At 36.8% G+C, this 17,437-nt stretch overlaps 1 protein-coding gene across 3 annotated transcripts in view; it reads left to right on the forward strand.

Annotated features, from left to right (window-relative positions):
- MTDH (metadherin) overlaps positions 1–17,437 on the forward strand; it is a 73,158-nt gene that overhangs the window by 13,875 nt on the left and 41,846 nt on the right. For all 3 annotated transcript variants that reach the window (XM_066379186.1, XM_066379188.1, XM_066379187.1), the window contains exon 2: positions 5,122–5,223. In XM_066379186.1, the coding sequence (XP_066235283.1) occupies positions 5,122–5,223 (102 nt within the window). The remainder of the gene's footprint in view (positions 1–5,121; positions 5,224–17,437) is intronic.

Here is a 17,437-nt window from a genome sequence, read left to right on the forward strand (position 1 = left end):
AGGATACTTGTACTGTTTTCGGCCCTCTTGACCATCAGGACTTAACACTTATTTTGAGCTTGTTAGTATGAAAAATGGCCTGAATGATGGAACATGAGGATGAGGGTATGGGCCATCATAGCTTTGAAAAGGAAAGGATATTGAAGGGAAGAAACTTTCTTAAATTAAGCAAAATATGCTTTCTCATGTTCTCATTTACTGTCATTTTCACAAGAAACCTATATAAGACAAGTACATATTTTCTTTATATTTAAAAATAATGAAATTGAGGGTTAAAGTCAAGTAAAATGATCAAAATCATTGTGGTTAAATATAGAAGTTGGGCCTTAATCCCAGGTTTGTGCAACTTTGAAGCCCCCATGGTCTTTTAATATTCTTTTTTGGGGGAGTAGGAGGGTAGTTGGTAGACTGCACTTCTGGTTTCTCCCCCCCCCCCCGCCCTTTTTTTATTTATTTAGTGAGAGAGAGAGGAAAGGGAGGGACAGACAAGGAGGAAGGGAGAGAGATGAGAAGCATCAACTCATAGTTGTGACACTTTAGTTCATTTATTGCGTTCTAGTTTGTGCCTTAACCAGGGGCTCCACCAGAGCCAGTGACCCCTTGCTCAAGCCAGCGACCTTGGGCTTTAAGCCAGTGACCATGCAGTCATGTCTATGATCCCATGCTTAAGCCACAACCCCACGCTCAAGCTGGAGACCTCGAGGTTTCACACCTGGGTCCTCCGCGTCCCAAGTCAACACTCTATCCACTGCACTACCACCTGATCAGGCATGCCCTTCTAGTTTCTAAATTTAAGAAGTTTCCCAGTGATTTGAAGTTAATGGTTTTTACATTTTGTGTGTAGAAATAAAATTTACATAAACAGGCCTGACCTGTGGTGGCACTGATGGCACAATGGATAAAGCATTGACCTGGAACCCTGAGGTTACCGGTTCGAAACCCTGGGCTTACCTGGTAAAGGCACATATGGGAGTCGATATCTCCTGCTCCTCCCCCGTCCTGTCTTGCTCTCTTTTCTCTCATATTCTCTATCTCAAAATGAATAAATAAAATCTTTTAAAAATTTACATAAATAAGGGAAAATAGGATGAAATGGTTTTTTTGTTTTTTTCTGTGGGAGAGACAGAGTCAGAGAGAGGGACAGATAGGAACAGACAGACAGGAAGGGAGAGAGATGAGAAACATCAATTTTTCATTGCGGTTCCTTAGTTGTTCATTGATTGAATACTCATATGTACCTTGACCGGGGGGCTACAGCAGACCAAGTGACCCCTTGCTCAAGCTGGCGACCTCAGGGTCTTGAACCTGGGTCCTCCACATCCCAGTCTGACGCTCTATCCACTGTGCCACCTCCTGGTTAGGCGAAATGGTTTCATTTTTGACATCAAATGTTTTTAACCTTATATATTCTTAACATTAGATGTTTGTTTGTTTATTGTTTGCAATTTAGAACCAGTTTAACAATTATTTAAAGGCTACTCAAAAGAATAGAAGTCTATTGAGAATATCTTATTCTGCCCTGGCTGGATACCTTGGTTGATTAGAGCATGATCCGGACGCACAGAGGTCGCCAGTTCGATCCTGGGTCAGAGCACATACAGGGACAGCTCAATGTTCCTATCTATGTCTCTTCCTCTTTTACTCTCTTTGTCTCTCCCTCCCTCTCCCCCCCCCCCTTACTGTCTCTCTGAAATCAATAAATAAAAAACCACTTTCTTAAGAGAAAAGAATATCTTTTTATTCTCAAATTCTAAACTTGTAGAGGGCAAATTTCTTTCATATGTCCTTGTTCCTGAGATTCCCTAGCCCAGTGCCTGGAAATGGATGTTTATGGAATTAATAAAGCGCAGATTAATTCACACGAAGAACTTTATTTCCTTGAAATCAAAGGTTAATAAGACCCTGCTCCCCTGCCATGTGCCCCCTCCTCCATTTTATTTTTCTGATTGTCAGCCAGGTGTCTTTATTCTGGTTTATAACCACGCCCTCAACACATGCACATACACACTCCACACACATACATAGTGTTCTTTTGTGAATGTATTTTTTTTAAAAGGGGTTGAGTTGGGAGTTGGTGGAAAATATATCTAATAATACAGACATGGCATTGCCTACAAGGAGTTTATATAAGAAATATTTTTGTTGTTGTTGCTGGTTGATTTTTATCAAATTTGAAGGGCATTCTTGGATAGTCTAATTTAAAATACAGATTGCACACACTATATATAATGACCTTTGTTTGGCCCTGGAGGGGAACACCTCAAAGTTTTCCAGAAAATTTAAAACTAGGTACAGTGGGAGGCCTGTGTAATTGTTAATTTGGACAAACACCATATATCTTAAGGTTCTGTGATCAGAGAAAATAATACTTTCGTGTAAAACCCAGATGAGCAGTCACATTGAATTTGAAGTATTGGTTTATAACTTAGTTGCTTTTCGTGTGAGCAGATACACATAATATGCTTTCATTTAGGGATTTGCTAATTTAAATGTGGTCAATAATTTCCCAGGACAAGGCCTTCTTAGCCCACCAGTGACAGAATAAGAGGATAGATTAGTGTTGCTGGTGGCTAGGAGAGGTTCAAGCACTATGGTATGTCCTTTTTTCCTGCTACTCAAGAACTCTGTTGACTTGACTCTTGGGATAGAAGGCTTACTGTTTAACGGTGTCAGGCATTTGTGGGAAGTTATTGATGACTTACAGAATACCAGTAATTATGAGAGCTATATAAAGCCCAAGAGTTACTGAAAAATTAGGAATCTGCATAAACCAGAGAGAACAGCTACATAATTGATGTTACATAATTGATGTTGCAAAAAAGGAAATAAAATTGGCACACGCTAGAGAGCCTTTGGCTTGCTGATCATTTCAGAGTCTATGAAATGGAAACAATATTCCCACTGCTAGTAACTGATTTGATTAAAACTTCAGATTTTGTATTTGTTTAGAAGGATTTTTTTTTCATCTTTCACTTGGGAGGCTGTTATAACGGTGTTTGCAGTTTTTCTCAAAGGAATTGCATTGGATAGTTTTTAACCACTTAATTTCTCATCAGAGTAGTTGCTTACATGAGAAAATAGAGGTGCTATATAAGTGACTGTGATGGAAAGTTTCCTGAAGGTATTAGTTAAATGAAGTTTTCGAAGATGTAAGCTTTGTGAGCTGTGAGGTCAAGAGATAGGAAACAAATTGGAGCTGCAAGATCCTTCAGTTGGTGGTAAGGCTTACATAGAAAGGTGAGGCTGACTACAGGAAATAAGAAAAAAGTAACTTTATCTAGAGAAGATAGTAAGAGCTAAGAAATAGCATGAGCATTGACAAGTAAGATGGTGATTCTAGAAAGTAGAATTAAAGTTTTATATTCCTGGTATGGATATGGTCTAAGTACAAACTCGGTTTTGGAGTTTCTTACCTTTCTTTGTCCACTACTCTTTCCCCTCTCTCCACATCTGGCCCCCATGTCCTCCCCCCATACATATATATAGATTCAAAGAGGTAGTATTAAAATGACAGAACAGCACAGAAGAGTGAGGAGACCTAGTTTTGGCATTAGTTGTCTGACTTTTTTTTATTATTATTGTTTTTTTGTTTGTTTTTAGAGAGAGAGAAACATCGATTTGTTATTCCATTTATGTATTTATGCATTTGTTCATTGATTCTTGTATGTGCCCTGACTGGGGATTTAACCTTGGTGTATTGGAACAATGCTCTAACAAACTGAGCTACTTGGCATAACAGATTGTTAATCTGTTTGACAGACCTGGAGTAGTTAATGTCTGATGCTTAGGTTCCCATGCAAATGCAAGAAAAAAGGGTCCTTGCTCACGCTTTCTGTCTGATTGTGGCAGCCAAAATTGAATGGGGGAATTAAAATATATAAGTTTTTACAACTCAGATTACCTTGTAAACTATTGAAGAGCCTGCTTGACTACAAAGAAGACTCTAAACTATGAGTATTTTTTAAATGTTGTTTAAGACACAGCAGATTAAATTTCCATTAATTAGAAATTTAATCAGTTCTAAAAGATAGCTTTTGTTTTGATTTTTTTCTGTCCTAAATTTTTGGGAAGCCTACAGATTGGGCTTTAGGATATTAATGGTCTCTTTTTCCAACTGCATATTCCTGATAATTTTGTACAAATGCAGATAATGTCACATTATAGAAACTTTGAACATCCATGTTGTTTTCTTGAGTATGGTTCTGCTATAATGAGTAATCTGATAGAAGTCTGTTCTGCAAGAACTGGAAATAAAGCAACTGAAACTAGGGTGTTGATTTACTAGCTTCCTGTGTTGATTATGAGGAGAATGGGCAAGTGAAAAAAGTGTAGAATACAGAAAGAAGAGGTTAGAATACAGATCCTGGGCCCTATTCTTCAAACTTCTGAATGTATTAATAAATAGTGATGGGGTTCAGATATGCTTATTTAAAAAAACAAACTAGTGATTATGATTAAAAGCCAAAATTGGAATTCACAGACTTAATTATACTCATGAACACCTCTAAGTGCTGTCATTTTATTTTAGAAATGTTAGGAAAGCTGAGGTAGCCTTTTTAAGGTGTCACAGTCGGTTTATAAAGCTTCTAAATCCCAGGAATTACAGGGGACATTAGTGAGTACCTAATACAGAGACCAACAAACTATGGCTCATGGGCCAAATCTGCCCTCTACCTATGTTTTTTGGGGAACACGGCCATCTTCATTCATTTATGTATATCATTTATGGCTCTCTCTGGCCCTTTACTGATAAAGTTTGTCAGCTTTTGAATAGGTCGTACCTATCATTTTATAAATGTAGAAAAAATAGTGCAAATACAGTTTAGTTCTTTTTCCTGCTTTTATCCCATTATTTTTGGTTCAAGGGACTGATTGATACCTGGGTGAAGTAAAAAAAAATAATTTGTGGTACAGAATTTTGTTTATAAGTTTATTATATTATAAAGCACACTTATTAGGTTAATAAATGATTTATCAAATAATAGATAAAACCTTTTAAATTTGAATCAGGGGAAGATTTTGTAGTATATTCTGTTTCCTGAGTACAAATCTTTGGTTTGATGGACCATAGTTTGGTTGGTCAAGCAGTTTGATAACAAGTCTTTTTTGTTGCCGGTGCAGCCAAACGGACGGACTGTTGAAGTGGCTGAGGAGGAAGTGGTTCCAACTCCTCGAGGCATAACAGCAAAGCAGCCATCAGAGACAGATAAGAAAAATGAAAAGGTATGTTTCGGAGCATATATAATTAGATGCAAGGCTCTTAATAAAGAAAGCAATATATAAAAATGATGCTTTTCTGTTTTGCAAAATTGTACATATACCCCCACCTTCCTTCAAGAAAAACCAAAGATCTCAATTTATTGTAGCTGATGGAGGGGTGGTGAAGGTTCCAGATATGTAATATACCTCTTATTTGAAAACAAAATTGTATTATTTTTGTTAATAGTACATTTCTGAAATAAAAAGCTTAAAATAGATTTCTGTTATGACATAGTTTGACTTTTTTTAACAAAAGAAAATGCTGTATTAATCATGTCATTATTAAAAGGTTTGAATGTACACTCATAAGTTTTCAAGTAAGATGGTCTAACACAGTGGTCAGCAAACTTATTAGTCAACACAGCCAAATATCAACAGCACAATGATTGAAATTTCTTTTGAGAGCCAAATTTTTTAAACTTAAACTATATAGGTAGGTACGTTCCTCATCGAGGTAGCGCCCACACGTGGTATTTTGTGGAAGAGCCACGCTCAAGGGGCCAAAAAGCCGCAGTTTGCCAACCAGGGTAACATATACCATAAATGGTACATTTCTGTGATTTTTCTTTTTCTTTCTTTCTTTTTTTTTTTTAGTTTTCAGTTGTCAGTGTTAGAACTGACCCATTTTACTTGACTTAATTTAGTTTGTAATTAGGCAAAATATACAAGAAACTGTTCACAGTATGACATCATTTAATTTCTTTTGGCACTCTCCCTCCCTTTTTTTTATTTTTTTAACCCTGGACATACATAACTCCTTTTCAGGAAAAACAAACAAGAAACAGCCACAGATAGGTAATTGGTTTCTAGGAACCAGGGTGCAGCAGCTCCAGCTCTGTAGAATAATGGTATGAAATGGTTGCTACAGTTTCTTAATGCTTACATTTCAAAATACCTGCAGAACTAGTGAAATCAATTCTCCCCCTGTAACCCAGAGAAATTGATCTAGGGCTAACAGAGATAGCTGCAGGCAGAAAGGGTTAATATGAAGGCTAGGTGTGGAGAGAAATTAATGTCTGACTTTTGTGTTGGAGAGAAAATAAATAGTAAATGCCTGTATTAACAAATAAGCGTTAAATTTAGGGATTGTGAATTTATCCTGTGAGTACTTTATATGCTTGATAATAGTTATGCCATCTAGTGTTTCCTTATTTCTGGGCTTTCTGTCTACTTGTGAGCATTTTATTACTTACCCTTGTTTCCATTCCTTAAATTCTGAAAATTTTGAAGTTGGAATAATTAATGAACTATCATTTATCTCTGATTGATTAATCATCTATAAATTGGGTGTATCAAGATATACCGTATTTCCCCATGTATAAGATGTGCCCATGTATAAGACGCACCTTAATTTTGGGGCCTGAAATTTGGGGGGGGGGGATGTATTACATAAAGTTATTGAACTCAAGTTTTACTTATCATAAAATTCATGCAATTTCTCATCCACACAAAACAGTGGGAAATGGAAGTAAAAAACAATCTATAACCACTATATAAGATGCACTCAGTTTTTACACCCCAATTTTTTTTTTCGAAAAAGGTGCATCTTATATATGGGGGCATACAGTAAAACTACAGTTTGAAATTTGTATTTATTCTGAAATTTAAGATAGGAAATAATTGTAATAGTTGACATTTGTTAAGTATAATATGGCAGGCATTGTGTAAGCTGAAGTATATATAAATATATATGTATGAATATATTTACATATATCTGGTGGGGAAAACTTATTGAGCACTTACTGGGTGTGCGTTTAAGACTTGATAGAGTATTTGTACACATTATTTATTCTCAAAAGAGTGCTGAGGCTTAAGTTATCTAAGCTATTAAAAAATACAGTCCATTCTAACCCAGACCCATCTGACTTCAAAGTCTGTACTTTTACTGCCTTATATTTCTGACCCTTTCAAAACGTGCCAGGCAAGTAGTAATAGCACATTTTACAGATAAAGACTCTGAAGTATAGACACTAATTTCATACAGTTTCTGAAGTAGGATTCAAACTACACTCATTCCGATATAAAAGCCCCTGGCAGGCACTTTAATATCTTGACAGTTCCTCCTCCTCTGAATTGCTGTTGCTCTTTCAGTACAAAGGTTCTACTTTTAGTCTGTTGCCTATTTGATTTCACTTTTTGCATAATAATAAATGCTACCACTCATGGCTAATGTTCTGTTTGCCAGCCTGCATCTTGAATTTATGCTTTTTAACTTGGTTCTGTCCAAGTAACTCTCATTTCTGGTAGTTTTTTATGCTATTGCACTGTGGGGTTTTTTGTTTGTTTGTTTGTTTATTTATTTATTGTGGCAGAGAGAGGGACAGACAGACAGGAAGGGAGAGAGATGAGAAACATCAACTCTTCATTGCGGTTCCTTAGTTGTTCATTGATTGATTTCTCCTATGTGCCTTGACTGGGGGGCTGCAGCAAACTGAGTGACCTCTTGCTCAAGCCAGCAACTTTGGGCTCAAGCTTGTGAGCCTTGCTCAAACCAGATGAGCCCGCGCTCAAGCTGACAACCTCAGGGTCTCGAACCTGGGTCTTCCACATCCCAGTCCGACACTCTATCCACTGCGCCACTGCCTGGTCAGGCACACTGTGTTTTTGTGTATAATGTAAGTAATGTTTCTAGACTTCATATTATCTTTCTTTATAAACAAACATCATCTTAGATCTGTCTATTCACGTTAATATACATTACTGTATATTTGTTTTTCTCTCAGAGCCACATCTTGGGCACTGTGACAAGTGCAGTTTGCCCATACAGTAATTGCACTCTAAGCTGTAGTAGTGAATTCGTTGTCCTGTCAGTTGAGTAAGCCTCATAATAAAACATTGAGAACTATATATGACAAATTATAGATCTTGGGTCTATAAAGTCTTTTGAATATGAAGGTCAATGCTTCATTGATGCTAATGTCCACTAGACTACACATAGGACAGTGATCCAGGTTGAATGCATTGTGCTGTTAGATGCTAAAGGGAATAAAGAGAAAGGTAAGATACGAACTTACCCTCAGAGAGATTACGGTCTAATTAAGGATTTCGCAAGCCAAGAGAGAGATCAGGTAACAAGGCACTGAGTGTCAGTTATTCAGCGAAGTTACATTATCCTATTGGGTAGTCAGAAGATTGACTTAATTTGACTGTTAAGGATGGGGATGGTATTTCAGTAAGTAGAAGGGGGGAGACCAGTTTTGGCAGGAGAGAGAAACAAATGAACACAATCAGACGTATTCAAAGCTGAAACAAAAGGAACATATTCAGATATACTTAAAGGAAAGCCCTAGACAAGTTTGACTGCTCAGGGTGGAGTGGGGATAGATAAAAACATATAGATTGGGTATAACAGGATGTAAAACCTGGCACAACATTTATGATTAACAAATCATTCTTGCATCTATGATTGTAAGAGTCTTAATTAAGATAAAAGTATAAAAACCTAATAACAGAAACAACATTCAAAATCATATAGGATTTGGTCACCATATTGTTGTTCTGTATGCTGAAATACTGCTATCATTCATTACATATATTAGTAAGCTCTTACATTTTTATGATGCTACATGTTATACAACATGCTTTCACCTATTTTGATCTTGATTAAAAACTTGGGAAGGTATTACTAATTTTTTTAATGCAGTTTTTTAAAAAGTTTAGTGACTTGCCCAAGCTAATAAGTATGCTCCCTCAATTTTCCTGAGGCAATAGCTCTAAAAGTGTGGTCTTGAACTCCTGAGAAAGGGTTGCAGAAAACAAAACTATTTTTGTAACTAAGGCATTATTTGCCTTTTTCATTGTTTTGATAGTTGCACTAATGGTGCATAAGAAATAATGAGTAAAATTCCTGACTCCTTAGCACAAACCAAGGCAGTGGCACCAAACTATGTACTAGTAGTGGTATCCGTTACTGCAGTCCACTCATAATTAAAAAAAAAATTTAAAAAGTAAAAAAAATAAATACTAGTTTCACTTAAGAGTGCCCTTGATGAAGCAGTAAAAAGTAGTTATTAATTTTATTAAATCTGGACTTTTGAGTACATGCTTTTTAATTTTGTATAATGAAATGGGAAGTACTGTATGCATGAATTATGCTGCATACTGAAGATGTTCTTGAGAAAAAATAACGTACAATTAAGTTGTAAGCTGGACTAGCCACTTATTTTATGTTACTTCATTTTCACTTGAAAGAACAACTGATAGGACATGGTCGTTTAGACTTGGGTATTTGCAGACATTTTCTCAAAAATAATCGAGAAAATCCTGTCGCTTCAAGGAAAACAACTGATAGTATTTGTAACAAATGACAAAATGATTTATTGCCAAGTGAAAATTAGAAATTTGGAAAATTTATATCTGCCACCATGAGTTTGATAGCATCCCAGTACTGAAAGAATTTCTGATGAGATCAATTGTAATATAACAAATGTGATTTTTAAAAAAATATTGTACATGCCCTAGCTGATTGGCTCAATGATAGAGCATTGACCTAGTTAGTGTGTGGAAGTGTCAGATTCGATTCCCCCAGCTAGGGCACACAGAAGTGCCCACCTGCTTCTCCACCCTTCCCCCTCTCCTTTCTCTCTCTCTCTCTCTTTCCCTCCTGCAGCTAAGGCTCCACTGGAGCAGAGTTGGCCCAGGCGCTGAGGATGGCTCCATGGCCTCCGCCTTGGGTGCTAGAATGGCTCCGGTTGCAATGGAGCAATGCCCCAGATGGGCAGAGCATCGCCCCCTAGTGGGCATGCTGGGTGGATCCTGGTTGGGCACATGCGGGAGTCTGTCTGACTCCCGGCTTCTCACTTCAGAAAAATTTTAAAAATTAAAAAAAAATTTATTTATATATATATATATATATATATATATATATATTTTTTTTTTTTTTTTTTTTTTTTTTTTACAGAGACAGAGTCAGAGAGAGGGATAGATAGGGACAGACAGACAGGAATGGAGAGAGATGAGAAGCATCACCAGTTTTTCGTTGCAATGCCTTAGTTGTTCATTGATTGCTTTCTCATATGTGCCTTGATCGTGGGCCTTCAGCAGATGGAGTAACCCCTTGCTTGAGCCAGTGACCTTGGGTCCAACCTGATAAGCCTTGCTTAAACCGGATGAGCCCAGCTCAAGCTGGCGACTTTGGGGTCTCGAACCTCTTCCGCATCCCAGTCCGTCACTCTATTCACTGTACCACCGCCTGGTCAGGCTATATAATTTTTTTTATGTATGCCCTGGCCAGGTAGTTCAGTTGGTTAGTGTTATCCCAATGCAAAGAGGTTGCTGTTTTGATACCCGGTCAGGGCACACACAGAGATAGATCTATGTTTCTGTCTGTCTGAATCCTTTCTTCCTCAAATCAATTTTAAAAAATTAAATTAAAAATGAAAATTAAAAATATTGTGTATAATTGAATGTTTTTACATTTTGGGAGATGTACTCCGTGAACCAATATTTTCCAAATGATCAATGCTTGTATGTTAAAAAATCAGGCAACTAGGCCCTGGCCGGTTGGCTCAGTGGTAGAGCGTCGGCCTGGCGTGCGGGGGACCTGGGTTCGATTCCCGGCCAGGGCACATAGGAGAAGCGCCTATTTGCTTCTCCACCCCCCCTCCTTCCTCTCTGTCTCTCTCTTCCCCTCCCGCAGCCAAGGCTCCATTGGAGCAAAGATGGCCCGGGCGCTGGGGATGGCTCCTTGGCCTCTGCCCCAGGCACTAGAGTGGCTCTGGTAGCAGCAGAGCGACGCCCCGGAGGGGCAGAGCATCACCCCCTGGTGGGCAGAGCATCGCCCCTGGTGGGCGTGCCGGGGTGGATCCCGGTCGGGCGCATGCGGGAGTCTGACTGTCTCTCCCCGGTTCCAGCTTCAGAAAAATACAAAAAAAAATAAAAAATAAAAAAAAATCAGGCAACTATAAAAGATTCATTCAAAGTGCAAGATAGACCAATGGATTTTAATGTAATAGAAGTATGGAAAGTTAATTGGTACAGTTTCAGGTTCTACATTGCAACAATTTTTAAGAAACTACCAACTGTCAAGGTTTTTTCTTTTTCAACCTATAATCCTTCACTGACTTCCTGTTGCTTTTACTCCACAATCTTGACCATAACCTAAAAACCCTGCCTGTAATTCAAATCTCTTACTTCATGCCCTTTCTAAGCTCTAAACACATTGGAGTTTTTTTTTTCTTTTTTGTTAAACAGCTTTATTTTGAGATATTTTATGGTAATAAAATTTACTTTTTTAAGGGTATGGTTTTAGTGTATTTGCAGAGTTGTACAATTATTACTACAGTCTAATTTTTTTGAATATTTTCCTCTTCCCAGAAAGAAATCTTGTATCCATTAGCCATTGTTCACCATTTTCTCCTCCTCTCGCCTTAGCCCCAACCCCTGGAAACCACTAATCTTTGGTGTAATATCAAATAATATTACAGTTATATGAAAAAACTATTAAAATACTCCCCTCCTTTTCTGATTACTGTTCTATGTGTATGTAGCCAGATTTTAAAATTTTTATTCTTAAATTACAGTTTACATTCAGTATTATTTTGTATTAGTTTCAGGCCCACAGCATAGTAGTTAATCATATACTTTCAAAGTGTTCCCCTTGATATTTCCAATAATCACCTGGCACCATACATAGTTATTACATTGTAATTTACTGCATTCCCTACTGTACTTAGCATCCCTGTGACTATTTGTAACTACCAATTTGTACTTCTCAATCCCTCCACTTTTTTCACCTGATCCCCCCAACCTTTTTCTTCTGGCAACCATCAGTCTGTTCCCTGTATCTATGAGTCTGTTTTAATTTTGTTTGCTTGTCTTTTTTTTTTTTTACAGAGACAAAGTCAGAGAGGGACAGACAGGAACAGAGAAATGAGAAGCATCAATCATTAGTTTTTCGTTGTGCATTGCTACACCTTAGTTCATTGATTGCTTTCTCATATGTGCCTTGACTGTGGGCCTTCAGCGGACCGAATAACCCCTTGCTCAAGTCAGCTACCTTGGGTCCAAGCTGGTGAGCTTTTGCTCTAACCAGATGAGCCCACGCTCAAGCTGGTGACCTTGGGGTCTCAAACCTGGGTCCTTCCGCATCCCAGTCCGACGCTCTATTCACTGTGCCACCGCCTGGTCAGGCTGTTTTTTAGATTTCACATGTAAGTGAAATCCTATGGTATTTGTCTTTCTCTGATTTATTTCAGTTAGCCTAATACACACTCTGAGTCATCCATGTTGTCATAAATGGTAACATTTCATTTTTTATGACCAAGTAATATTCCATTGTTTATATGTGCCACTGCTGTTTTATCCAGTGTATTGATGGGCAGTTGGACTGATTGCAGGTCTTCTGTAGCCAGATTTTCGTCCATGTGCTTCAATCAAATAACATATCAGTAAATTGACTGCAAAGCAGATATATGAATCCAGCTGTCTTTAATGAAGCCAAACATTAAAGATAATTGCAAATGTAAAATTTGACACTCTTTTCACTAAAATGTTTTGGAAAATACAGTTGTTTATAATAGGTATAACTACAATCTGTAATTAGTTTATTGTTATTTTTTTAAGACTTTATTCATTTTAGAAAGGGGAGAGAGAGAAGGGAGGGTGGAGCAGGAAGCATCAACTCCTATATGTGCCCTGACCAGGCAAGCCCAGGGTTTTGAACCAGTGACCTCAGCGTTCTAGTCCGACACTCTATCTGCTGCACCACCTCCTGGTCAGGCGCTTATTTGCATTTTTAAAAATAATTTCATAGGCATTAGAGTTTCTTAAGGAATTATCAGCCCATCCTAGTTTGTATATATTCTTTGGCAATTTTAAAATTAACAAAAGTGGCTCTAATGATTTATTTATCAAAGCTTTTTTATCGTCTGATTTTTTGTTTTGTTTTGTTTGTGTATGTGTTTTCTTTGTGTGTGTGACAGAAAGTCAGAGAGAGGGACAGATAGGGAAAGACAGGAAAGGAGAAAGATGAAAAGCATCAGTTCTTCACTGCAGCACCTTAGTTGTTCATTGATTGCTTTCTCATATGTGCCTTGACCGAGGGCCTTCAGCAGACCGAGTAGCCCTTGCTCGAGCCAGCGACCTTGGGTCCAAGCTGGTGAGCCTTGCTCAAACCAGATGAGCCCGCGCTCAAGCTGGCAACCCCAGGGTCTCAAACCTGGGTCTTTCGCATCCCAGTCTGACACTCGTATCTGCTGCACCACCACCTCAGGCCTGTCTAAATTTTTTTAAAAGGAATCATTTGTTGTTCACAGTGCAAATGTTATTTTAAGCTACAACTCACTAAATACCTACCGTGTGATGTATTCATTGTCCATTTAACACATTTGTCTAACAGTGGATCAAAGGTATAACGGCCACCGAAACAAGAAGGTATCTTCAAACTAAAATATGAAATCGGCAACTTCATTGAATATAACAGAATTTACTATATTTTAGGATAGTTTACTTATGGGAAGATTGGCCCAACATGTGCACAAATTATTTTTCACTGCCAAAGCCCTGTTCAGTACTGTTTTTATAGTATAATTTTGGCACTCATGATTGAAAAGACAAATGGACAAGGGGCCATTCCTCCTGGGAGCCTTGTGGTGGATGGTTGTTTATACTCGTTACTATATTGCTCACAAATTTTAGGGTATATTTCAAAATGAATATGAACTATAAAATATCCCCTAATTTTTTGTGAGCAGTATATTACCAGTTTGATATTTACCTCATTTATCATGCCATTCTTGCTGTTGCTAACAAAAATATTTAGGGCTACAGTTTAAGTAACATGGATACTCATCAACTAGAAAGCTTTGATATGCTTGCTAAGGACAGTGATCAAAGGTCACAGCATGAAACAATAATGAAATGAAATCCAGGATACAGATAAGGAGTTGGTTTTGTTCACATCTACATCTATACACTCATTCTTCTCTCAGGAGTATTTTATTTATATTGTGAATACATACATATACATATATATTTAACATGTAACTGACAGATTTCTTCTAATGAGACTATTATAGTGTAAATTTTTATAATATCTCTATTGTGTGTATGAGATAGAGAAGAGACAAAATGTGAAATTATAATGGAAGCCAGTAGAAAAAGGTTTACTTTACAAGCAAATTTTTAAATAACTTCTAACGTTTGAAGTGATGTCTGTCACAAATAATGTTCTAGGACGGTTTTTGAAGGGTAGTTTGCATTGTGCTACATTGGAGTTCCTGCTAATATGTGACGCACTATAGACTTTCTCAAGAATGCATTTCTTTTCTTTTTCATCTTTGTATATCAGTACCTATCATGATATAAGCAAACTAAAGTACTCGTTACTATAACGAGTAAAGCAAACTAAAGTAAAGCAAACTAAAGAATCTTTTAAAAGTATAATGAAATAAATGTCTTATTCTCTTGCCTTTAAGAAGTTCATATTATCATTATAAAAACAGTGAATGCTTGCACAGCATTGGAAATGTTACAGGAAGTTTGTGACAAATAATGAAATTCATAGTATTAAATGTAGAGATTTGAGATTATGTATTTAGGGGAGAGAATGGGGGGAAGTGACAAGGATAAAGCAAATAGGTTGGAACTTGAAGTGGATTAAAGAAAAAGAATGAGTACAGGTCATACATTGAATATCATCAGTAGGGGAACAGATGGTTCAGGAACAAAGAAAATCCCCCTACACACCCTGCCTGCAGCATTTTATTTTGAGAAATAATCCACAGTAAAGGTAACTTGGGCAAAGATAAGAATGTTTTGAGGTGACCATCTGTTGAAACCAAATGATTATATATGTGAATAAAAAAATGCAAGGTTGAGATTAATTTGTAAAAGACCTTATATGTCATATAAAGAAGTTACTAGATTTCATAGCTGGTAGGAAATGTCTGGAATTTTTAAACAATGGGAATGTAAATTAATTGGACCAGTGTGAATATGTTAGGAGGTGAGCATTGGGAGGGAAGCCCTTGAGGATAATAATTTCTCCTATTAGATTATGGCACAGTTTCCATAAGTAGAAACTTTTATTCAGTTCCGTATACTGAGGTTCTAAAACAGTGTCAGGCACTTAGGTAGGTATTTAATAAAGCTTGATTGCCTGAAGACCATTCAAGAGCAGCAAGTAGAGTATTTTTACCGTATCCATGGTGGGGTCTGACAACAAACCAGGGGTGGGCAGAGACTCTGGTAACAAGAACTCTGTGCTCCCGGTTTTCCTTCCAAAATGTTAGCTGTAGCGGAACTGCTCAGAAGTAAGACATTCATCTCAGTTGGATGACTGGGGCAAATTAATTATATGTATGCATATTTATTAAAGTTTTTAATAGTATATTATGTTATTAAATCTCATCAGAGTGAGCATTATTTTTTTAGTTAGCTACTTCTAAAGGTAATAGTATATAAAATCAAACAAAACTGAACCCTAAGCCAAGATAATCTTTTTTGTTTTTCTGTAATCTTAGTAACAAAATCACCGTATATTTCATTATGAGTGTAATTTCTATCCTTTTTTTATAGTTTCCTTCCTTTTAAAAAAAATCATATTTATACTGCTTTGAGTTAACAATCTGCTTTCACGTCTTATTAATCCTTAAAAGAAACTTGTTGTGTGAAGTTAGTAAGAATTAGTATCTCAAATAACAGTTGGGAAAAAAAGTTTAGAGTGATTTAGCCCAAATCACATAGCTAATATGTGACTAAATTTGTATTTGGAGTTAAATGTAGAAAGAGAATAGCAATTTATGAGAGCAGTCTCTGAAGTGAGAGCTAAAGTAAGTCCTGGCTTTACCACTTAATAAACTCTATGATCTCATTCTTTATGGCCTCAGTTTCCTTATCTGTAAGATGGGGTACCACTTTTAGTTAGTTCCTATAGTTCTGCACTGTCCAGTATGATAGCCACCTACCACATGTGGCTATTTAAGTACTCTTTTCCGTACTATTTTATTAATAGTTTTTTTTTATTGATTACATTTTAAAATGATAGTATTTTGGATGTGTTGGGATAAATATTATTAAAATTAATGTTATCTATTTAACCTTTTAACATGTCTGCTAAAAAATTTAATGTGGCTTGCATTATTTCTATTAGACAGTGTTGCTCCAGATCAGGTGCTGACAAACTCCAGCACCCCCCAGATCCAGTCAGATGTCTGATTTTGCTAATAAGACTTTATTGGAACACAGTCATACCCATTCACTTATATACTATGTAGGGCTTCTTTCATGCTACAGTGGCAGAGTGGTGCAGTTGCTAAATGTAGAACCATATGACCAGAAAAGCCTAAATACTTACTATTTGGTCCATTATGGAAAATGTTTGCTGCTCCATGCTCCAGGCTGTGTATTGACAGATGCTCAGTGAGTTATATTGATTTAAGGGTAGCTCTCAGAGATAGACAGAGATCCATGGAGGAGGGTGCCAGTGAGGAAAGGGCTTGGGGAGGGACTGCTAATGGTACCGTTTCTTTTAGGGGGTGATGAAAATGTTCTGGAATTAGATAATGATGGTAGTGGTGCAATTTTAAATATACTAAAAATCACTGAATTGTACACTTTAAAAGATTAATATTATGGTGTGTGGATGATAATCTTAATTTTTAAAAAGTGGATATGAGGCTGTTTTGGTAGATGTTATAAAGCAGGGGCCGTGAGTTTGAGACCCCTGTTATAAAGCAAGACATTAAATATGATACATGTCAATGATGATAAGAATATGCAGTGACACAAACGAATGCAAGTCAACTATAGAGAATGTAAAAATAACACTGGGGAACAAAATTTTTGTTGCATGCACAAAAACACTTGTTCTTACCTAATTCAAGTGTGCTGATCTCAAGTCTGACATTAGTTTTTCTCTGTAAGCTACAGTTTTTTTTGCAATTCAAGATTTTAGGTTTTCATCTTATAAAATTTTCAACATTTAGTTTAACATAATGAAGTAGAATATCTTCTTGGGCATCATCTTTGTGAAAATATTTATATAATGAGGTAAATACACTAATACACTAAAAGATATGATTGCATCAGAATTTGTCTACAATTTCAAAATAGAACATATTAAAACACTTATTTGAATCATAAAATTTGCGCAAAACTTATTTAAATTCTATTCAGGCAAAAATTTCAGTTTGTAGCTCTTGCGTTTGTGTACTTGTTGAGGACAATCTCCTTTGAT

Source organism: Saccopteryx leptura, chromosome 3 (genome assembly GCF_036850995.1).
Source record: "Saccopteryx leptura isolate mSacLep1 chromosome 3, mSacLep1_pri_phased_curated, whole genome shotgun sequence".
NCBI classification, from domain to species: Eukaryota; Metazoa; Chordata; class Mammalia; order Chiroptera; family Emballonuridae; genus Saccopteryx; species Saccopteryx leptura.